At 43.3% G+C, this 24959-nt stretch overlaps 1 protein-coding gene across 6 annotated transcripts in view; it reads left to right on the forward strand.

Annotated features, from left to right (window-relative positions):
* ESYT2 (extended synaptotagmin 2) overlaps nt 1–24959 on the forward strand; it is a 179546-nt gene that overhangs the window by 77602 nt on the left and 76985 nt on the right. For all 6 annotated transcript variants that reach the window (XM_089776777.1, XM_075922735.2, XM_075922736.2 and 3 more), the window contains exons 5-6: nt 994–1066; nt 2066–2155. In XM_089776777.1, coding sequence (XP_089632903.1) covers nt 994–1066; nt 2066–2155 — 163 coding nt within the window. The remainder of the gene's footprint in view (nt 1–993; nt 1067–2065; nt 2156–24959) is intronic.

The following is a 24959-nucleotide window of genomic DNA, read 5'->3' on the forward strand; positions in this document are numbered from 1 at the left end:
CCTTCCTGTATAGGCTCCCCAATCATCCAATCTGGATTTAAAATTTGTCAATGATGAAGAATTCACAGTGATCCTGGGTAAATTGCCCAAATGGTTAATTACTCTCACCATTAAAAATGTGCACCTTATTCTCAGTCTGAATTTGTCTAGCTTTAGCTTCCTCCCATTAAATCCTGTTACATATTTCTCCACTAGATTGAAGAGTCCATTATTAACCTTCTCTTCATTAAGCAGCAGATTGAATACTTTGAGTCTATTGCTATACAGTGCGTGTTTTCCATTAATCATTTTTGTGTCTTTTTCCTGAATCTTCTTGAGCTAGAGGTTTTTTAAACGTCACAAAAAAATTGTTAGCATGTGCAAAACAGTTCCCCCCCCTTGCCTTATTTATGAAAATGTCTGAATACTTCTGGCTGAAGTTTGCCTGAACAATTGAGCCTGAATCACAGTCCACATGCAAAATTTTAACCCAAATAGTTAGGCAAAATTTTAAGTAAACAGGATCATGTAATTTTAAGTGTTAGATAACTAATGAGAGAGCCCTACTAGCTCTGCCTATAATAATCAAGGGTACTTCTCAAGGTCTGACTGTTTCTTCAGAGCACTGTACAATGAATGAGAAAACTGGTCATATAGCACATGCCCCTAAAAAGAAGTGTGTTTTCATAATAAATACTTCCATTATTTTCCAGAAGTAATGTGACTTTTTGCTTTCTTTCTCTTGTATATGTAGTTTAAAGATGAGTGCATCTTTTCCATCTGATTTTACACACTATCTTCAGAGTAGAATTTTATGTTTAATGCTTTAAAATTATAGTTATTTTATATAGAATATAATTGTTTCTGAAAAGCACAACTGTTTCATGTGAAATGTTTGGTGCGATAGAGAAAAGAATATTGGACTTAGCAACTAAATATGCATTGCAGTTATTGAGTCTAGAAATGTAAAATATTTATACAGTATAAACTATAGTTTTTCTGTTTTTTCCTTAGTTTTGTTGGTAATTGTGAAATTGATTTGGAGATCAAGAGATACTTCTGCAGAGCTGGTGTAAAAAGTATACAGGTGAAGTACAGTTTTCTTTTGTTTAATCATAACCACAATTTTGCAAATTTTCTCACCTCTGTCATAGGGATGTTAAATAGCAGTTAAGAAGCTAATCAGTTGATGGACTTGCCATCGACTACTAGATTAGTCAATAAGGTGGGTTGCTGCAGCTCTGCTAAATGTAGTAAATGCCACGCTTTCACTACATTTAAAAAGTAGAGCTGCTATGTCTGGGACCTACTCGTGCCATTTTCCCCGCTGGGCTTCTGCCTCCCTGCCCTCCACGGAGACGATACTGGGGGAACTGGCTTTTTGAATAGTGACTCAACTAGTTGAGTAGTTGCGTACATCTCTACTTTGTCATGATACAATTAACCAGTTGACATGCAAAATATAATTCAATATGTTGCTTTTGTTATTTGCTTTGAATTACATAGCATATGCCTGTTACATAATAACTTAAAGAACATTAGCATACTCTTAACTTACTAGTTAATTTGGAAAATATGGAAGTAAATGTTAAATGTATGGTATGTTCTGCTGAGAACAGCGTGCAGCAGAAATAAGTTTTTAAGAATGAATTAGTTCATAAGGTATATTTATAAGGATTCATATTATTCGTGTCTCTGCTATCCATGTATGTCTGTTGCAGCAGTTTGTGGCATATGAGCAAATACATTTTCCACACTTATCATTTGTGTGCTGTAAAGTAGCATTCAAGGATATTTAGCATCAATTACACATAAATCAAAAGTATGATAGTGTAACTTATCACTATTTAGGGTGGATACTTTTGTTTTCAGAGGACTTGCAAGAAGACGTGCACCACTAAACTCACCTCTGTTAAGGACCTTAGTTAGATTTGAGTGGAATATCAGACCATCTGAACTTGTATAAACTCACCCATAATGAAAGACTTTTAAAATGTACTTTTATGTGTATATTTACCACTTGGGGCACTTAGTCTACATATAGTACCTAGATTGGTAGGAATCAATTACCTTTTCCTTTTTTCAGATTCATGGAACTATGAGGGTTATCCTAGAGCCATTGATTGGAGACATGCCCTTAATTGGAGCGCTATCTATTTTTTTCCTTAGAAGACCTGTAAGTAAAAAAAATCTAGATATAAATTATTGCTCTGCTCTTTGCTAGTGCATTAATAGGAATAAGCAAAGTATTCTGATTTTTATGAAAAAAGAGACTGAAGCATGAGGACACTGTATGCATTGCAAGAATTCTCAGGATTTACCTTGTGACAGGGCATTTACCTAGAAGATTTAACTATTTGCCTAATAAAAGTTGCAATGCCTTTAGTGGCTGGGCTTTAAAAAAAAACAAAAAAGCAACCAAACCCCTAGGAATTATATGTATAGTGAAATTAGTTTCAGAGATCTTAGAATAATTGCATTTATATAACAACTTTCCTGTTCGTTACATTTTTGACATATTTTTAAATCTGATTTCTGTGTTCAAAATCAGACTGTTGGTACAGTCACATTTTAGAAATCTACCCTTTCTCCAGGCACTTGTGTGTCTATTTAAGATGGTTTTCTACCTCACAAACAGCAATGAAAATAAAAATTTATTTTGATTTTTTGGAGCCGAAACCAATTTATATATTGTATTGATGTATGAAAAAGATGTTTGGCAAGCAAGAGTCTATATTTTCAAAAAGCAGGAATGTTCATTTATATTACGTAAAATTGTTTCAAACCTTTTAATATTCAGGGCTGACTTTGTCTCTTCAATGGTAGGAGGAATCAAGAAATTTTTGCTGATAAATAGAATTCAAACAGAATTTTGAATGTGTCTTCCTGAATGCTTACTGTGGGGCCAAGCTGGGGTCTAATTCTACAGTATGACCTACTTTAACTGTTTGTGTGGTCTGTGCTGGTGAACACTAGTGTTCCCTAATGCACACTTAGGGTATGTCTACCCTAGTTCGAACTAGGGATGCAAATGCAGGCATTCGAAATAGTCATTGAAGCGGGGATTTAAACATTCCACGCTTCTTAGCAAGATCTCTTCATTTCAAAAAATGAGAAGTAACGTTAGTTTGAACGAGGGGGTTTGGTTCGAACTAACGTGTCCCGGCGTGCACTTCCTGGTTTGAATCAGCTGTGATTCGAACTAGCGCGCTGGCGAGATCTTGCTAATGAAGCGCAGAATATTTAAATCCCCGCTTCATTGACTATTTCGAATGCATGCATTTGCATCCCTAGTTCAAACTAGGGTGCAAGTGTAGACATACCCTAATATACTGTGGTTTGAAACAGCAGTACGCAAGTGTGCATCCGCAGAGTCCACATTGGCAACTAGTGCATAACACTTTGGAGCACTGTAGATTTAAACCCCAGCTTGCTGTGCAGTAAGTGTTTGTGTAGACATGCCCTTGAGTTTTTCCTGCATGTACTGAGACATTTTAACTTCCAGATGGTGAAGAATGCAATAATATGGAATCTCTTTCTGTTACAAAGTCCTTCCATCTCCATTTTTTCAGTCATCTTTCTTCCTGAAAATAGAAATATCTGTTTTGATAACCAGTACTTTGGGAAACAGACTTTTGATTTATTGCCTCTATGTGGAGTGCCACTGTTTTTATTTTTTGTCTTGAAACTATTGTGCCTAGAACTGCCTCTCCATTTATCCCTTGCATCATTTTTCCTTCTGACTTGAATAGAATGTAAAATCCCTTCCTAAAAAGTGTTGCTCACCTTATGAGCGATATAATGCTAGAATAGCACATTTTTTGAGCCTTGAGATCTAGCAATTGTGATTCACTTGGCTAAATTCCCCCACCAATTTCTATGTCTATTTGTGCCCATTTAGTTCTTGTGAAAGGTGCCAGATAGACAATGAAGCACAATATAACAATGTTCTTGATATAGAATTGACGTGGAAAATTAGAAATATAGGACTGGAAAGGGGTCTCGAGATGTTATCTAATCCAGTCCCCTGCACTCATAGCAGGACTAAGAGTATTATCTAAATAGACCATTCCTACCAGGTGCTTATCTAAACTGCTCTTAAAAAACTCCAGTGATGGAGATTCCACAACCTCTCTAAGCAATTTATTCTTGTGGTTAGCTATCTCGACAGGAAGTTTTTTTCCTAATGTCCAACCTTAACTTCCCTTGCTACAAATTAAGTCTTGTTCTCTCATCAGAGGTTAAGAAGAACAATTTTTCTCTCTCCTCCTTGTAATCTTTTATGTACTTGAAAATGGTTTGCTGAAGTCTACCTTCTTTTTCTCCATTATCTTTATTGTGCTATTTTCTCTCCTATCGTTCCTTAGAATCATGAACAGTGTCATTTCATGATCACTTTCACCTAAGCTGCCTTCCACTTTCAGATTCATCTGTTCATTCCTCTTTGTCTAGACTAGTCTCTTAGATTTTGAAATGAATTTTAGAGTCTAGATTTAATTGGCAAGGACTGCAAGTAGACTAGAATATGAACATCAGAAATATTCTGAATAACCATAAAATTCCTGAAAATGTCAGATCCTGCCAATATCTTGAGACTTACTTAGCCAGTGATCCAGTTCCATCCATACTGAATAGCATTTGTCCAAAATGTAATCAATTCTTAAAATAAGTTTTATATAGCAGGTTTATTAGCAAGTAGTAATAAAACAAAAACATGACAAGATTTCTTTCCCAATGTATCTTCTTTAATATTTGTGCTTTAATCTTCTGCAGAAAGATCAAAATACCTTTAAGTACATAGCAGTGAAATCCTGGAACAAAATTCTGTCCACCATTTAGAAACTGAGTGATGGTAGCCAAGAAAAAGCTTTTCTTTACTGTATTTGTTATGGGAGAGGAGGAATTGTTTGGCAGCTAGAAATGGATTTTGTTCTCATGTTTTCCAGTCTAAAGTAACCGACAATAATTCCACTAACTCTGCAGCATCTGCTTGCTGACTTTAATGACTATATAAGGCATTGCTGGCTAAATTAATAATTCTGAACATACTTATCTAATGAGTTTGCCAGAGTCTTTTATCACTTTCCTGAATCTTTTTTGGGGGGTGGTTGTTTTTTTTTCAGCTGCGGGAATTCCCACTTCATACTTTCTAATAAAATATTTTAAAAACTAGATTTGTTGATGAGGCTAACAAGTTTATTAAATATGCTTGCATGTGCATCTTTAAACAAAGAAAATCTTTTAAAATGTTCCTGTGTTTTGAACCTAGATTTTTCTTTTATATCTGATGTGCTTTAATACTGAAGAATTGAAAGGGAAGCTGTAATAACTGAGTTAGGAATCATAATGTTTCTTTTGTATTACCGTCTATACAGTTCATGCATGAGCTTATTTAACTGCATATTTTACCTTTTTTTTTTTTTTTTGAAAATTTCATTCAGCTCATCTACCCTAAATGTAGGCAAAAATAAAATATGTTGCCAATGAGTTAGTTATGATTTTTTAAACTAGGAAGTTTATAGTCATTCTGTAAATTTATGATTCTCAAACTTTCCTATGGTGAAATGCTTCTTAAGTTTAGATTTCTTTCCCAGTCTCTCACCTTTCTGCAGCAGCTAGAATATTTGGTTTTATATATATTAAAAATGAAGGAAGACAGGATAAAAATAAACTTTGCTTTTCATAGAGAAGATGCAGTTGCTAGGTAATATCCTTCCATTTTGTATCTGTTTATTTCCGCTCTCCGAGTATTGGACTTTTGCTCTCTGAGTAAGTGTACTTTTACACAATGAAGTACTATTAGGAGGGAGAGTCCTCTTTACAGTTTGATCCTGTCCTCTTGGTCTTCTGCCACTTCAATTTTGGTAATGGTTGCAAATTTGAATATCGGGTAGAATTTACAAAATTGATTAAGTGATGGGTTCTTAAGGCCCACACTTTTAAAGGTTTTTCGATGTTGTTGCATTTAGTGTTGCAGGTGCCTCAAAATGCAGTTTTCAAAAGGGGTTTGACAACTTAGGAGCCTAAATCTCTTTCGACAGTGCATTTAGGCTCTTATGTGCCTAAAGCCCTTTTGAAAATGAGCCTTTGGTGCTCGAACACGGAGTGCAGCAGTACCTAAATACCTTTGAACTCTGAACATAAGGGATTTAGATACTTTGGAAAGTTTATCCTGGGGCATATTTCTTGGGCATAAAACTCTCATGCAGTTTGCAAGGGGATGGGGTTGGGAGGTTGTTTGATATGTCTGAATTGGTCAAAAAAATCTGGAAACTATTTTTTAAATTGTACTGGGCTACAGTATTACTTACAGGTCCAAGAGGACAGGGTCAAACATTAAAATGGGTTCTCTCGCCTAATAGTACTTCATTTTGTAAAACTATTCTCACTTAGAGAGTGGACGTATATCAGCTTCTGTTACGGAGGTGCTCAGTGGAATATTTGTAAGAGTTCCACAATCTGAGAATCATTGCAATATGGGATATTCTTTAGAATTACATTAATGTATATGTTTAGAAAAGTAAAAGCAATTAAAGTCTTTATAATGTTGTGCAGTTTAGCTGTATAATTTCATCTTTTAATTCATGGGTAGGTTAGGATAGGTTAAAGTTGGAAAGGCCTACATGAATACTTCCAAAGTTCAGGTATAACTATGTGTTAACCCTGACCATCTAATGTTGTTAAGTATGTCAATCCCTGTTTGCATTGAGAACTACATTGAGTTTAACATCCTGTTGATGAATACTGATTATGTGTTCTTGCATAACTTTGCCAGAGAAGTTGAGTCATCATTATATCTTTGCAATACTGGGAAAGTGCACTGGAAAGTGTTCCTTTGCCGCACCACAATGTAGGAAACTTTCTCTGGTAATCCAGATATTCAGGCATATAGGAATTAGGGTTGTAGCCCTTTGCATTCACGGAAAAATCATATTAAATATAAGTCAAATATGTACTTGATTTGCTAAAGTGGGATAACAAAGAGATTGGGAAAAGCTGTTCCTAAGCCGAACTCAGAGGATCCTCATACTCAATTCAATTGTGGCTAGAGCTTTTCTCCCAGAAGAGAGATGTATAAAAATAAAAAATGTCTATATAGCTCCTTCTCTAGGTCTGGTTTTTTTTTTAACTCCAGTGTTTTTTTAACCACAAGATCACTATTTCAATTTAAGTGCAATGTAAAATCTACCTAAAACCCAAATACCCTTGCCACACTTCCTTCCTGACCCTTCTCTGAGACCCTGCCCTTGCTCCAACCCTTATCTGACGCCTCGCCTGCTCCATCCCCCTTCCTCTCCCATCCTCACACACTTTCACCAGCCTGGGGTAGAGGTTGGGGTTTGGGCTCTGCTCTTGGGTCAAGGGGTTCAGAATGTGGGAGGGGCTCTGGCTGGTCACTGTTTAACTGAGATGGCTTCCAGATGGTGGAACAGCGGGGTTAAGTCAGGCTTACTCCTGCCCTGGTCCTGCACCACTCCTGAAAGCAGCTGGCATGTACAGCAATGGCTCCATGGCGCCATGTGCTGCTCCTCATCTACAGGCACTGAGCCCACAGCTTCTACTGGCCATGGTTTCCGGATATTGATCAATGGGAACTGCAGGAGAGGTGTCTGCAGATAAGGACAGCATGTGATGACCCCCTGCTCTGCCTCTCTCAGGAGCTGCAGGGACATGCCATCCACGTCCAGGAGCAGCAATTACCACAGGAATAATGGCTCCGGCCATGACAGGTTAGGCATTTTAGAACTCACTCCTGAAATAATTAAATTTAATCATAAGAGAGAAATGAAAATTATGAAATGCACAAATCAGTCAAAAACCAAAAATAACCCACTTTGCAAGCAGTAAAGTAGTAACAGCAGCCCCCCATGTATGTGTTGGGTCGGGAGATGAGAGTGAAGGACAGTGTGTGTTTGTGAGAATGACAGACACACACACAGTGTAGCTGTGTTTACACTGCACCCCTTTTCCGGAAAAGGGATGCAGATTAGACACATCAGAATAGCAAAATCCGCGGGGGATTTAAATATCCCCCGCGGTAGTTGCATTGACATGGCTGCCGCTTTTTTCCGGCTTGGGGATAAGCCGGAGAAAAGCGTCAGTCTAGACGTGATTCTCCCCAGAAAATAAGCCCCTTTCCGGAGGATCTTTTATTCCTACTTTCAAGTAGGAATAAAAGATCCTCCGGAAAGGGGCTTATTTTCCGGAGAATCATGTCTAGACTGACGCTTTTCTCCGGCTTATCCCCAAGCCGGAAAAAAGCGGCAGCCATGTCAATGCAACTACCGCGGGGGATATTTAAATCCCCCGCGGATTTTGCTATTCCGATGTGTCTAATCTGCATCCCTTTTCCGGAAAAGGGGTGCAGTGTAGACACAGCCTGTGTGTGACAAAGATTTGCATTACCAAGCTGCCTCCATCCCCTTCTCTCTGTGTGGGGATGAGGTACAGGAGTGGGCAGAGGACGGACACCCTGACATCAGTGCCCCCCTCTTCTCCCTCCCACACTCTGCATAGCAAGCAGGAGGCTCTCATGAGGGCAGCTCCCAGGGAGAGGGCAGGAGTAGCAGGACAGTGGGTGGAGGGGCAACTGAAGTACTAGCGCTTGAGAGCTTCCTGGCCAAAGCAGTCAGAATCTCCTGTCAGAGGCTCCAAAATCTACCAGTAGATCCTGATCTGCTGGTTGGTGACCACTGTTTTACTCCATCTGCTAGGTCTCTGGGCATCTAACAATGTCTTCAGGAGAATAGATTTTCAGCACGGGTTGGTGATCAATTATAAACCAGGTTTAGTCAGCGTGTATCACAAAATAGTAATCCCACAGCAGGTGTTAACATCACTAATGTGCACTCAAAAAGTAATGAGGAGTACACTTTTTGGTTCCTATGTGATATCAATAATACTGTTGATGCATCTACTTGGGCTGAGTAGCACATTTGAAGAACAATTAGTTAGCTGGGGAATATTGATCACCAAAAGAAAAGAACCTACATATTACAGCGGAGAGCAATCAGACTGTCTCTTAATTCACTTTTACCTCAAGTCAGACAGAATAACGGATGATATGATGGTACTGTTAGCTGAATAAGCAAGGGGTAGCTCATTCCCTAAAACTATAAATGGATGCAAAGAATCGTTGGAAATGGTGTTTAGAACACAATGTTTACACAATAGAAATCCATTTAGCTGGGGAATAAAACAAACCTGCAGATTAACTGAGTGGGTTGAAATGTCAGATGTATGAATGGTCTGTGAAGGACAAAGTAGTTACTCATTTCATCCTCATTCAGACTATGGGGAATCCGATAATTTAGTGGTTTGCATCCAATGACGATAGGAAGTGTCAGAAATTTTGCACGAGAGCAGTCAGAAAAAGGGACTTAAATATTAGGTGTCTTTCTAATATACTGGTTAGGACTTCCTGTATCCATTTCCCCACATTCAGAAAATGATAAACAAGTTAAGACAGAATAAGGACAGTGTAGTTTTCACAGCACCAGCATAGCTCAGGAAACAATGGTATCCAAACTTATTTAATGTGTTTAATGTGTCTCCTATAATGGCAAGGAGAAAGGAGGGTCAGGGCACAACAGGGAGGCAAGATCAAATCAGTATCTTAGATGCCTATATACAAATGCAAGAAGTATGGGTAATAAGCAGGAAGAACTGGAATTGCTAACCAATAAAAACAACTATGATATCATTGGTATTACAGAAACCTGGTGGAATGGGACGCATGATTGAAATGTTGGTATGGAAGGGTACGGCTTGCTCAGGAAGGACAGACAGGGAAAAAAGGGAGGAGGGGTTGCCTTGTATATTAAAAATGTACACACTTGGACTGAAGTGGAGATGAACGTAGGAGATAGCTGTGTAGAGAGTCTCTGGGTTAAGCTAAAAGGGGTAAAAAACGAGGGTGATATCATGCTAGGAGTCTACTACAGGCCACCTAGCCAGGTGGAAGAGGTGGATGAGGCCTTTTTTAAACAATTAACAAAACTATCCAAAGCCCAAGATTTGGTGGTGATGGGGGACTTCAACTATCCAGACATATGTTGGGAAACGAACACAGCGGGGCACAGGCTATCCAATAAGTTTCTGGACTGCATTGGAGACAACTTTCTGTTTCAGAAGGTTGAAAAAGCTACCAGAGGTGAAGCTGTTCTGGATTTGGTTTTAACAAATAGGGAGGAACTAGTTGAGAACTTGAAAGTGGAAGACAGTATAGGGGACAGTGATCACGAAATAATAGAGTTCATGATCTTAAGGAAAGGTAGAAAGGAGACCAGCACAATTGAGGTAATGGATTTCAGGAAGGCAGATTTTGATAAGCTCAGGGAACTTGTAGGTAAGGTCCCATGGGAAGCAAGACTGAAGGGAAAAACAACTGAGGAGAGTTGGAAGTATTTCAAAGGGACGTTGTTATGGGCCCAAAAACAAACAATTCCGCTGTGTAGGAAAGATAGAAAATATGTCAAAAGACCAGCTTGGCTTAACAAGGAGATCTTGCACGATCTCAAAATAAAAAAGGAGTCATATAAAAAATGGAAACTAGGACAACTAACAAAGGATGAATATAGGCAAGCAACACGGGAATGCAGGGGCAAGATTAGAAAGGCAATGGCACAAAATGAGATCAAACTAGCTACAGGCATAAAGGGAAACAAGAAGACCTTTTATAAATACATTAAAAGCAAGAGGAAGACCAAGGACAGGGTAGGCCCACTGCTTAGTGAGGAGGGAGAAGCAGTAACAGGAAACTTGGAAATGGCGGAGATGCTCAATGACTTCTTTGTTTCGGTCTTCACCGAGAAGTCTGGAGGTGTGCCTAACGTAGTGAATACAAGCAGAGAGAGGGTAAGTTTAGAAGATAGGATACACAAAGAACAAGTTAAAAATCACTTAGGAAAGTTAGATGTCAGCAAGTCACCAGGTCCTGGATACTCAAGGAGCTGATAGAGGAGGTATCTGAGCCTTTAGCTATGATTTTTGAAAAATCATGGCAGACAGGGGAGATTCCAGAAGACTGGAAAAGGGCAAATATTGTGCCCATCTATAAAAAGGGGAATAAGAACAACCCAGGAAACTATAGACCTGTCAGTTTAACGTCTGTCCCAGGGAAGATAATGGAGCAGGTAATTAAGGAAATCATATGCAAACACTTGGAAGGTAATAAAGTGATAGGGAATAGCCAGCATGGGTTTGTGAAGAACAAGTCATGCCAAACTAATCTGATAGCTTTCTTTGATAGGATAACGAGCCTTGTGGATAAGGGAGAAGCAGTGGATGTCATATACCTAGACTTTAGTAAGGCATTTGATACGGTCTTGCATGATATTCTTATTGATAAACTAGGCAAATATAACTTAGATAGGGCCACGATAAGGTGGGTGCATAATTGGCTGGATAACCGTAGTGAGAGAGTTGTTGTTAACGGTTCTAAATCCTGCTGGAAAGGGATAACAAGTGGAGTTCCTCAAGGGTCTGTTTTGGGACCCGTACTGTTCAATATCTTCATCAATGATGTAGATATTGGGATAGAGAGTACGCTTATTAAGTTTGCAGATGATACCAAACTGGGTGGGGTTGCGACTTCTTTGGAGGATAGGGACATAATTCAAAATGACCTTAGCAAGTTAGAGAAATGGTCAGAGGTAAAGAGGATGAGGTTTAATAAAGAGAAATGCAAAGTGCTCCACTTAGGAAGGAACAATCAGTTCCATACATGCAAGATGGGAAACGACTGTCTAGGAAGGAGCATGGCGGAAAGGGATCAAGGGGTCATAGTGGACCACAAGTTGAATATGAGTCAACAGTGTGATGCTGTTGCAAAAAAAGCAAATATGATTCTAGGTTGTATCAACAGGTGTGTTGTAAGCAAAACTCGTGAAGTCATTCTACCACTCTACTCTGCACCAGTTAGGCCTCAGCTAGAGTACTGTATCCAGTTCTGGGCGCCACATTTCAAGAAAGATGTGGAGAAATTGGAAAGGGTACAGAGAAGAGCGACAAGAATGATTAAAGGTTTAGAGAACATGACCTATGAAGCCAGGCTTCATGAACTGGGCTTGTTTAGTTTGGAAAAAAGAAGATTAAGGGGGGACATGATAGCGGTTTTCAAATATCTAAAAGGGTGTCACAAGGAGGAAGGAGAAAATTTGTTCCTCTTGATTTCTGAGGACAGGACAAGGAGTAATGGGCTTAAAGTGCAGCAGGGGAGGTTTAGATTGGACATTAGGAAAAAATTCCTAACTGTCAGGGTGGTCAAATATTGGAATAAATTGCCAAGGGAGGTGGTGGAATCTCCCTCTCTGGAGATATTTAAGAACAGGTTAGATAGACATCTGTCAGGGAAGGTGTAGACGGAGTTTGGTCCTGCCTTGAGGGCGGGGGGCTGGACTCGATGACCTCTCGAGGTCCCTTCCAGTCCTATTATTCTATGATTCTATGACTAATGGAGCCTCTGCCACTGGTACCAGTCTTGTTGCAAGAAACATCCATTTCTTCTTTGAGCAGTGTCTTGTGGGTGCTCCACTGTAGGTGTTGGGCTTGTCCCGGCGCCGCAGATTGGAGAACTTTTGTAGCCGTAGTCTGCCGGGCCGTGCATGCGTGAAGCGCGGCTCGTGCTCTTTCGCGCCGTTTGTGTTCGCACGGTCTGGCTCCCGCCAGTTCCTCCTGACCATCCTCGGCCACGGACGGAATACCGTTTTCTCCTCAGACTCTGTCAGAGAGAGAGAGAGAGGAAAAACTTCAGGATTTAGTTAGATAGTTCATAGTTAGTTCTTTCCTGTTGTTATAGTTAGTTTGTATTAGTCGTAGTCGTTATAGTTTTAAAAAAAAAAAATTTCTTCACAAGTTATCCGTAAATAGTTTTTATTCCTTGACTCCCGTCAGAGGAAGACAGAGGCGACCATGCCGGGTTCTCCTGGTTTTAAGAAGTGCAGCTCATGCCAGGAAGCAGTGCCTGCCTCCGACGGGCACACTTTCTGCATCCGGTGTTTGGGTGAGGGACACATACCCCAGTAGTGTGCTCACTGCTCCAAACTCACCACGAGAGCAAGGAAGGACAGGGACATGAGGCTCAAAATGCTCCTCTTCGATAGGGCATTACAGCCACAAGATGAGGCGACTCCTGTATCGCTCCCTCTTCCCTCATCCAAGCCATCTCCAAAGAAGGCGAAGAAAAGACCATCGCCTTCTCGTTCCCTTCCCCCGACGCGTGTTAGCATGGGGGACAAACCGGGCACCTCGGGCGTGTGTGGCCCTTCTAAGGCGAAGCACTGCCGCAGCACTTCAGCGCCGCAGCCCGCAACTATTCGGCCACCTAAGCTATCGTTGGCACTGAAGCCTTCCCCGGCGCCGACGTCACATACGGCACCGAGAACACCCTCTGCACCGCCCACGACTGCAGCACCACAAGCGATCCCAGCACAGACCACTCTTAGGGCACCGACTTCCACCTCGGCACCGAACGAACCTCCGGGATGGATTGCGTCACCGGCACCGCGTCGCCCCCCGGCACCGTCAGATGCTCGGGCACCACACCCTTCGCCGTCGCCGAGTGACTCTTCGGTGCGGGAACTCACCCCGGCTCGGGAGTCTGCTCTCCCACAATGCTCTCTGCCTTCTGACGCGGCACCGTCGGCGCCGACTGAAGGAGATGTGCAGCCTACGCGACCTTCTCTGGGGCGGACTGCTTTAGCCTCTCATCAAACATCTAGGAGAATCTTCACACCATCTCCTACACCAGAAAACATCCAATTTTCACTGGAACTGCCTTCTCCTTCATCAGGTCTCTCTCCCCAATCTGAGACACGCGCAGAGGATCTACCGTTCTCCACGTATCTTGCCAAGACGTTATTATCGCTGGTCACCTCCACCAACTCCGAGATCCAGAGAACGATCCCGATCTCCTAGGTCTCCATCATGCTCTGGTCGCTATGGATATTATACCTCTCACAGGACCCGTTACTATAGCAGATCTCCGCATCGCTCCCCATATTACCACAGGTTACCGGAACACCATTATTATAGGCACTATTCTCATTCTTGATGTTCCTCGGTATCTTATTCTCCACATTGGTGTCTCACGCCACCCAGCAGGGAGCGTCAACCCTTACCGGCAGCAACCAGACCACCAACTCCATCGGGTGTCCCACCTCCCCAACCACCCGAGCCTCAGGTGCTGCTACAACATACCATTCAGGATGAGCCTCAAGACCAATCTCCCACCGACCAATCCTCTTCCTCGCCCGATGATGCTGTATTCCAGGAAGACACATCTCCGTCGGACGATCTCCGACAGTTTCAAGACCTTTTCAGGAGAGTGGCGGCGTCACATAAAGTGCAGATTGCGGAAGTTCAACAGAAGTCCCACCACCTGCTCAGGAACCTTCACCCTTCACAGCAGGCCAAGGTAGCTCTCCCATTGGATGATGCCATTCTGGAGATTGTTGACGATATATGGCAGTTGCCGGCTTCTGCACCGGCCACCAACAAAAAAGCAGACAAAAAATAATACGTTCCAGCCAAAGGGATGGAGTTTCTTTTCTCTCATCCCCAACCGAATTCTCTGGTTGCCGATGCGGCCCAACAAAGAACGAGGGGCCCGCAAACAAAGACCGAATGTCCCAGACAGGGACATGAAACAGCTAGACCTCTTTGGACGAAAGGTCTACTCGTCTGCTACCCTTACACTCCATTTGGCAAATTATTCGGCGCTATTAGCTAATTATAGCTTTGATAACTATTCCAAACTAGTGCCCCTACTGGAACATCTACCCGAGAGCAAGAGGGAGGTCCTTAAAGCGGTGGTCCAAGAAGGCTATGCAGCTTCCAGAACAGCTCTCCACATAGCTTTGGACACGGCTGACACTGCAGCGCGTACCACAGCCACATCTGTGGTCATGCGCAGGGCCTCTTTGCTACACCAGGCAGCAGTTCCTAAAGACCTTCTTGCCAAAGTCCAGGACCTGCCCTTTGATAGACAAAATCTCTTCTCTGACAAAGCTGATCAGGTGCTTCATTCTGGTAAAGATTCAAGAACCACACTCAAGACTCTAGGCATGTATACTCCTCCCTTTCGTCGAAAGAGGTATACTCCCTATCAGAGACAGAGATTGTTCACCTTCCAACCATCTCAATATAGGCAGTAGGACCAGCAACGCAGCCGGCAGCGCCAGCAGAAAAGAAGACCTCAGCCAAAAACATCTGGCCGTCTAAATACCAAGCAACAAGTTTGACATCCCAGTCCAGGGACTGTGCACCATTCCGCTGAACACCCATCCCTACCCTCCACAGGCATTATTCCACCATCGCCTGAGACCCTTCGAATACCGATGGTCTCACATCACCACCGACAGATGGGTATTGCAGATAATCACGCTAGGGCATACCATTCCATTCACCTCACTACCCCCACCCAACCCCCCCACCCCGTCCCTTTTCAGGGACCCATCTCACGAGCCTCTGTTACAACAAGAGGTCGATCGCCTCCTCACCATCGGAGCAATAGAAATAGTACCAAAAGAGTTCCGGGGACGGGGGTTCTATTCTCGATATTTCCTAACGGAGAAAAAATCAGGGGGATGGAGACCGATTCTCGACCTCAGAGGATTAAATCGGTACCTGCGGAGGCACCGCTTCAGGATGGTTACCCTAGCCACTATCATTCCAGCCCTTCACAGCGGAGATTGGTTCACGTCCCTCGATTTACAGGACGCCTACTTCCATGTAACAATACCCCCGGCTCACAGGCGATTTCTACGCTTTCAATTAGGCACAGGCCATTTCCAATACAGGGTCCTGCCCTTCGGTCTCTCGTCTGCTCCCAGGGTTTTCTCCAAGACGCTGGCAGCAGTAACAGCGTACCTATGGCGTCTCGGTGTAATAATATTCCCCTACCTAGACGACTGCCTAATCAGGGCGTCTTCAGCGGCAGAGACTCTACACGTGACTCACCTCACAAAAACAGTTTTCGAAACCTTGGGCCTGATCATCAACTTCCCACAGTCGGCCATGGCGCCACACCAATCGATACAATTCATAGGCGCTCAACTCGACTCAACCACTGCTCATGCTTTCTTACCAATAACCAGATTTCAAGCAATGCAAGATCTTATACAGGCCATCACCACCAGTCCCAAGCCCTCGGTCCTACAATGTCTCCGGCTTATGGGACACATGGCAGCCACGACATACGTCGTCGAACACGCAAGACTGCACTTTCGTTGTCTCCAGCACTCGATAGCTACTGTTTACACTCCAAATGTTCGAGACGTCCAGAAACGAGTACCAATTCCCGAGCATATCAGAAATTCTTTAGCTTGGTGGACAGTCCACAAAAATCTGATGTCGGGTGTTCCATTTCATCGCCAACAACTGACAATACAACTGACCACCGACGCATCTTTACTAGGCTGAGGTGCACATCTGGAACACAATCAGGTACAAGGACTTTGGTCCCCGGCAGAGTCGATGATGCATATCAATGTCCTAGAGCTGCGAGCGGTTCGCAATGCCTGTCGTCACTTTCTCCCAAAGATTCGTGCTCAAACTATCCGAATTCTTACCGACAACATGACCACAGTATATTATATAAACAGACAGGGCGGGGCCCGATCCCGGTCACTTTGCGTCGAGGCAATTGCCTTGTGGAGTTGGTGCATCCACCACAAAATCTCCCTGATTGCAGAATACTTACCCGGTCAGCAGAACTCCCAAGGCCGATGCACTGAGCAGACATTTTTCCCTGAAGCACGAATGGGAGCTTCACCCGGAAGTCCTCTCAACCATATTCCGTTCCTGGGGATTTCCAACGGTGGACATATTTGCGACCCGCATGAACGCCAAATGCCCCCAATACTGTTCAAGGGCAGGAATGGGTCTGAACTCCAGGGGAGACGCTTTCCTATACGATTGGAGCCATCAACTCCTGTATGCGTTCCCTCCCACACCTCTAATCCCCAGAGTACTAGAGAAGATACTAATGGACAAAGCCACGGTAATCCTGATAGCTCCCTTTTGGCCAAGACAAACGTGGTTTCCTTACCTCCATCAAATGTTAGCGCATCGTCCATTCCCTCTGCCCAAGAGGCACGACCTTCTTGTCCAGAACAATCAACGTCTGTTCCATGCCCAGATCATCCTTCTGGCACTGACAGCATGGTTCCTAGTTGGTTCCAACAAACAGAAATAATCTGTTCGCAAGAGGTCAAACACATTCTCTTACATAGCAGAAAATTATCCACGAGATCCACCTACCTTTGCAAATGGGCACGGTTTTCTGCATGGTGATCGTCGGCATCCCTGGACCCCTACTCCGTGCCCATTCACCGTATCCTAGACTACCTCGTGCAACTCAAGAACTCTTCTCTCAGCTGCGCCTCTATTAAAGTGCACGTTGCCGCAATCACTGCGTTACACCACGCTGTAGATGGTTATTCAGTTTTTTCTCACCCGATGATGCGGCGCTTCATGAAAGGCTTGGCTAACCTTTTTCCACATCGAACACAGCCAGCGCAACCATGGGATCTAGAGCTAGTTCTTAACATATTAACTCAAAAACCATTTGAACCCTTGGCCACATGCGACTTGCGCACTCTCACAATGAAAGTTACCTTTCTCATTGCAATAACCTCTGCAAGACGGGTTGGTGAGCTGGCTGCCTTATTGGCTTTACCCCCATACACAGTGTTTACCGATCAAGGAGTCATGTTATGTTCTCAACCCACTTTCCTTCCGAAAGTGAATTCACGATTTCACATCAATGAGCCGATAGTACTTCCCACTTTCTACCCAAAGCCCCATGTCTCGGCAGAGCAAGCTCGGTTACACACTCTGGATGCCAGACGTGCCCTGGCTTTCTACATAGACAGGGCTAGGTCCATCAGGAAGACAAACACGCTATTCGTGTCTACAGCCGACCGTTCTAAGGGTCACCCGTTGTCAGCACAGCGCATTTCTTCAATCATAGGGAACTGCATAAAGGAATGCTATGCTCTACATAGTAGACCACTGTTGCAGAATCCGACAGCGCATTCAACACGTGCAGTTGCTACATCAACTGCATTCTTGAAGGGCGTCCCTCTAAAAGACATTTGCAGGGCTGCCACATGGTCGTCAAACTTCACCTTTGCCAAGCACTATGCCATTCCCAATCTTCACCTTCCAGAGGGGGCAGTGGCAACAGCGGTGCTGTCCACAGCCACAGCACGATAGCTCCGAACCCCCCTCCTTTCAGGGGCTACTATTGCAAATTCACCTACAGTGGAGCACCCACGGGACACTGCTCGAAGAAGAAGTTACTCACCCTGTGCAGTAACGATGGTTCTTCGAGATGCGTGTCCCATGGGTGCTCCACAACCCGCCCTCTTCCCCTCTTCGGAATTCTTATTTTGTCTTTCAGACCAAGAGGATCAGGAGGAACTGGCGGGAGCTGGACTGCGCGAACACAAACGGCGCGAAAGAGCACGAGCCGTGCTTCGCACATGCGCGGTCTGGCAGACTACGGCTACAAAAGTTCTCCGATCTGCGGCACCGGGACAAGCCCGACATCTACAGTGGAGCACCCACAGGACACGCATCTCGAAGAACCATCGTTACTGCACAGGGTGAGTAACTTCTTCATCTTCGGTCTCTTCAATTAACAATATGGAGAATAGGATTCTGTGACAGCTAGGAAAAATTAGTTCTATATTCCAGGAAAAAGTCTATGTAGAAAGGTTATAGATTTAAATACGGAAGGTTTTAATTGTGGATTTCTTCGTATGAAATCCATATACAGCACCAGTTGATTATATATTAGAATATTTGTTTCTTAAGAAAGTAGCTCTTTCACTGTCTTTAGTGAAGATCAATCTCTCATCCATATCAGTTTAGCATGTATCTGTGAAAGGCTTTATAAATGATGTTAAGAGGTTCTTAAAAGGCCTTAATAACTTGAACTCTTCAATAAGATGTTCTGTGCCATCTTGGGATCTGAATTTAATGCTATCACAGTTGATGAAACCTCCTTACTCCTTTTGAAGTTCTGTGAAGTTTTCTCACTCTCATTTGTCTATAAAGACAGTATTTTGTTAGCAGTCACTTCTGCAAATTATATAAGTGAATTATGTGTATTGATGGCAGACAAACCATTCCCAGTTTCTAGTTCTTTGTATGTACCCTAGTGGGGGGGTTTTTATACTAAAAGTGGTTTCCAATTTTCACATAAACCAATATATAATTTTACCAGGTTCCCCCCCCCCCCCCCAAACATAGCATTTGGGATGGTGGAGCTTAATTATATACTCTGCATGTTAGAATCTCTTGAACCTTTTATTTAGAGTGGACAAAACAATTCAGATAGTCCCAAAATTGTTTATGGCATATGAAAGGAAGAACAAAGGGGAAAGCTATTTCCATGCAAATGATTAAAGATGAGCTAGACTGTTGTTATTGAAGCTTATAAATTGAAAGGGTTACCCTTTCCCCAAGAATTTAGAATGCATTTTACTAGATCAAAGGCTGTCTCTATGGCTTCTTCTGGGTACGTTTCTCTGACAGAAATATAGAGCAGCAACACAGAGTTCTATTAACACCTCTACCATTTAAACACTATTCTTTAGTTGTAGAATCTAGATCTGATTCAAGATTTGGCAAGACAGTCCTGCCATCCTTATTTAACAGACACACCATGGTCCTACTGCTTATTAATCTGTCCCATAAATGGGAATATGCTGAAGACTGTTGAAAAATAATTGAAGGTTACTTACCTGTAACTGAGGTTCTTTGAGATGGATTCTGCATAGTTACCCTCCTCACCTGCCTTTCCCTGCTACCTCAGAATGCAACTTGCCAGAGGGCTTGGAGAAAGACCTGAGAAGGCTATCACTTCACAGCCCTTTTATACCTTCACTGTAGAATGCTCAACATTTATTGAAGGGAGGACTAAAGAAGGTTCATGAGCACTCCCACGGCTAACTGCTAGCTGGAATTTTCCAGTACATGATGCACCCGTTGAAGAATCCTATGAGTGTGACTATGCAGAGTCATCTTGTACCTAATGACTGGAAGATAGCTAATATGACACCGATATTTTGAAAGGGCTCTAGAGGTGATCCTGGCAATTACAGACCGGTAAGTCTAACGTCCATACCAGGCAAATCAGTTGAAACGATAGTAAAGTATAAAATTGTCAGACACATAGATGAACATAATTTGTTGGGGAAACGTCAACATGGTTAGTGTAACGGAAAATCATGCCTTACTAATCTACTAGAGTTCTTTGAGGGGGTCAATAAACATGTGGACAAAGGGGGATCCAGTAGATATAGTATACTTAGATTTCCAGGAAGCCTTTGACAAGGTTTGATTGGTTGGTTAAGTCATTAAAAGGTGGAAGATAGTGTGCAAGCCATCCTATATCACTGGTTCAGACCATTAGCATAAGAATTAAACTTGTGAATGAAGTTAAGTTTCAGTCCTTCTCTGCGTTTCTTTTTTTTCTTTTTTCTTTTTTTGTTGTTGCTTTCCTCTTGACAGTTTCCAGTTTGTAAAGTGTCCCGAAACTAGATATGCTACTTCAGCTGTTGTCTCACCAGTGCCAAGTAGAGTGTAACAGTTACTTCCTGTGTCTTATCTATAACACTTCTGTTAATATACCCCAGAATTAGATTTGCTTTTTCCACAGCTGCATCACTTTGTTTGATATTCGGTTTTTGGTCCACTATAATCCCCGAATCATGTTCTACAGTATTACTGCTTAGCCGACTATTTGTCATTTTGTATTTGTGCTATTGTAGAATCCAGCAGTGTGTGTGACTAATTAAATGACTTCCAAAGTACAGTACCTTTAATTTGTCACACTGAATTTAATGTCAATATCTTTCCCTTTCACCTTGCTTTCCTACTGTGGTGGAGTCTTGGTTGTGCCGTCTGAGTCCTGCACTTTCTGGCAGATTTTTAGTAAGCCTCAGAGGCTTGCAGTGACCCTCCCACTGCCTCTTATTTCTCTCAGAGGCGAGGGTTCCCCACTTCATGAGCTATTTTCATCATAGGCCAGTCACTAGCTCGGAGGGAAAAACCCGTCTGCTGTCCAAAGTCCTCCTTTTCCCTGTAGCGGCCCACCAGGCATGGGGAGGGTTGGGGGGGAGCCCGGTCCCACCCACTTACGCTGGGTTCCGGCCCTGGGCCCTAGATAGCTGCCACTAGTGGGGCTCTTGCTTTTATCCCCATAGAATAGAAAGCTCTCCCTGGGCCATTTCCCCATCCACTCCCACAGTACCTTATCCCTGGTGTTTTGGAGAAAACCCCTCATGTTTGCAAGCTGTAGATTTGCCTCTGCTCTGCGCTGCTTCTTCACCAGTCCGTTCCTCTTCTCCACCCCCCTCGCCTTACCTGAAGGGAAGCCTTTTATAGCAGTCCAGCCGCTCTTAACTGCCTATAGCTGTTCCATTAGGCCAGTGGTTCTCAACCTTTTTTATACTGCAGACTGGCAAACCCATTCACAAACTTTAGGTGGACCATTAACATTTATTTTCATATTTGCATATTCATTATTGTAATTAATTTTAAGAGGTCGCGTGTTATTTTACATTTCATCTGTACGTACACAATACATGTAATAATGGATCAGCGTTTGCAGATATCTACAAGACTAAAAAACATTCACAGAAAGAATACCCTTTTGGCTGGTGCATGGGGCAGCGCCTCCTTCAGGGGTAACTGGTGCTTGCAGAGGGAGGGGTACTCACAGAGGCAGAGGGCATGTGTGGCACCCTATTTAGCAACTAAAATTTTGTCGGGGGTATAGGCACTGGTGCCCCCAAGTGCTACCACCAGTCATCTCTGACCTGCCCCATGTGGTGGGGGAGCTGCCATTGTATCTCCCCCATCTCTTTCTGTATAACCTCTGCTCTGTGTCTCTCCCTTCCCCAGCCAGGCAGTTCTTGCTCCCACAGTTTCCCCAAGCCTCCCCTCCCTGCAATCCCCCTTTCCCTCCCTTGCACCCCTGCTCCCATTGGCCCCATAAGTCTCCCCAGAATTCCCCCAACCTCCCTTCAACACCTCCTGCATCCTTTTCCTGTCCCTGCCTCTCACATCCCTGTTTCCCTCACCCCTCTTATCTGGCCCTGCCCCTCTTCAGCCCTCTCCTGACCCCCCGAAGGCTGGCTTCCCCCACCCTGCATATGCTGGGAGCTAACAGCAGCTTCCCTGGGTCCCAGGCAGGGATCATAGCCAGCTCTGCTGGGAGCAGCCTAGGGCCAAACCCTCCCTCTGCAACCCTCGGACACTGGAGGCCCCGTTCCCGGGGATGTCTCTTACCTGCCCCCCTCCCAACCACTGCCAGTTTCCATGATGTTGCTTCTAGGCTGACCTTAAAAGGCGAAGTGTTCAGTAGTTGAAGTTTAAAGTACAGATTTTAAAAATGTTTTTTATGCCAATTACTATAAGTAAACAATATAAAATATTTAAGCTAACAAATGAATGAAAACTATGGATTTTGACTTTTACAGTGATTAATAGAAAAAAATGAACTGTGAAGTTAGAAAAGTTAGCAAACTTGTGCTTTGCCTTACCTTTTCCTTATACACAATAAGTGAAGGGGTGCAGTATTAGTCTTCTGTTTGCTCTAAGACTCACATTTAGGAATAATATTTAGAATGTGAAAAGATTAATCTCTTAACTGCGAGACACTTGGTAAGTTCATAGTTGGTGTTGACCCAAGGATATTCTTAAACCAGAGCAGAAAAGCATAATCTTATGGTTCTATAGCTGGGCAGAATACCTTCACTACTAAGTTGGATTTAAAGTTTTATTTGTAAAGGATTTGCTTGTTGAACGCCAGGCAGCTGGAACAAGCTTTTCAATCACAACTTGGGCCCAAACATTATCTCCATTGCTTAGCTAATAGCAAGATTTCTAAAAGTATGTTCTAATTTCGTTTCCAGTGACAGTCAAAGGGACTTGAGCCCCTGACTCATCCAAGTACTTTTAACCTTTTTTAAAAGACAATATGTATTGTTTCATATCTACATAAACAAACCAGTCTTGTTGGGGAATTGATATGACCAGTGCTTTTTTTGTTTTTTTTAAAAAATGGCAGTACTCCAGGGGAAAAGTTGTTGAGCTCTGGTGCTGGTACTGAGTACTGGGCAGTACCATCACAAAAAAGCGCCAGATATGACATGGTGGTGTTCCGAATATGATGTAACATCTGGTTTAGTGTTCCTTTTGGAGACATAATGTGAAATCCCTTTCTTCATTGAAGTAAATGGCAAAATGCCTGTTGACTTCAGGATGGCAGGATTTCACTCTAGACTACTTCTGTAGCATAACACTGTGTGCTTGTCTATGAACACAAGGCCAAATTGAGTATTGTGTTCTGAGTGCTGTCGTCTTGTAACATGATCTCCCAAACACTGTGGCATTGCCTCTGTTGCTAGATCCTATCTTCTAACTAGATCTGTTTTATTGTGTGTGCTAGTTATATATTGTAGATGTCTGATTTACAGGCAGTCCCCGGGTTACGTACAAGATAGGGACTATAGGTTTGTTCTTAAGTTGAATTTGCATGTAAGTCGGAACTGGCTCCAGATTCAGCCGCTGCTGAAACTGAACAGCGGCTGATTACAGGAAGCCCTAGGCAGCGTTACTCTGCCCCCGGCTTCCTGGAATCAGCTGCTGATCAGTTTCAACAGTGGCTGAATCTGGACTCCTGGGACAAATCAGCTGGGGCACTGCCGGGTAGGTCCCCACAGGACCAACCCGGCAGCACCCCAGCTGCTCCACCCCAGCTGCTCTACCCCAGGCGTCCCGCAACAAAAGCCTGGTCTGCTGGAGGGGGGGGAGCGCACTAGCAGCGCCTCCTCCCCCCCCCCCCCCAGCAGACCAGGGAGACCCGAGCAAAGCCGCGGAGGCGCAGAGGTCCCGCTGCCTCTGCGGCTTTGCTCCTGTCTCCCTGCTGTGCTGGGGGGGAGAGTCCCCCCCAGCACAGCAGGGAGACAGGAGCAAAGCCGCACGGGTGGTGGGACCCCGCTGCCCATGCGGCTTTGCTCCTTTGCCCCGGAGCAAAGCCGCAGAGGCAGCGGGGTCCCCCACCTCTGCGGCTTTGCTCCTGTCTCCCTGCTGTGCTAGGGAGTCCCCCCCAGCACACCAGGGAGACCCGGAGCAGCTTTTCCCGGAGACCCGAGAAAAGCCCCGTTCGTAAGTGCGGATCCGACATAAGTCGGATCCGCGTAAGTCGTGGACTGCCTGTACTTTCAAGGAAAAAAAATTGTTAAAGCAGTTTGAGTAGGATCAGGGGACTTTGAAATAGAAATACATGTGATATGTACATGTGATGTTCACTAGCTATTTATTACAATGTCTGAAATGCTGTTATGCAGGTCAGCAAGTTGACTGAGTACCAATCTTTGTTTACCTGTCTCAATTGCAAAGTATTGTAGATAGTTCAGTCAGTGACAAATTCTGAACAAGATCTTTTCACTGTTATGTTAGCTTGGCTGCAGAGAAGCAGCTTGTATTCCATATGTTGAGCTAAACAGAGAGAGAGAGAGAGAGAGAGAAGGAAATTACACTGCTGAGGTATTTTGAAGATTCTGTATACCTTCTAATTTTAACCCTACCATTGTGGTTGGCTAAAAATGGTATTTTCTAAGTTCAGCACTCTATTTTTTTTTATGGCATGACTACTAAAACAATGAGTCCTTTGGATACTTATAATTTCCATTATAAGGTGCCTAAAGTTGAGAAATTTATACAGGGGAAAATACCAAACGTAACCCGCCCTAGTAGCATTTCACTTCAGAAACATGCACTACGTAAAAATGAGGAGACTAGATAAATGGAAATTAAGAGTAACAATCACAAGAATGAAAAGCCTACAAGCTGCAGGAATACTTGTGGGGCTCAAACTATACGTAAACCCCAATTACAAAAAAAACAGCACAAGGATAAAAAATCATGTGGTCATGGATAATCAATAGAGTAAAAGAGAT

The sequence above is a fragment of the Pelodiscus sinensis genome, chromosome 2 (genome assembly GCF_052426305.1).
Source record: "Pelodiscus sinensis isolate ZL-2025 chromosome 2, ASM5242630v1, whole genome shotgun sequence".
Classification (NCBI taxonomy): Eukaryota; Metazoa; Chordata; order Testudines; family Trionychidae; genus Pelodiscus; species Pelodiscus sinensis.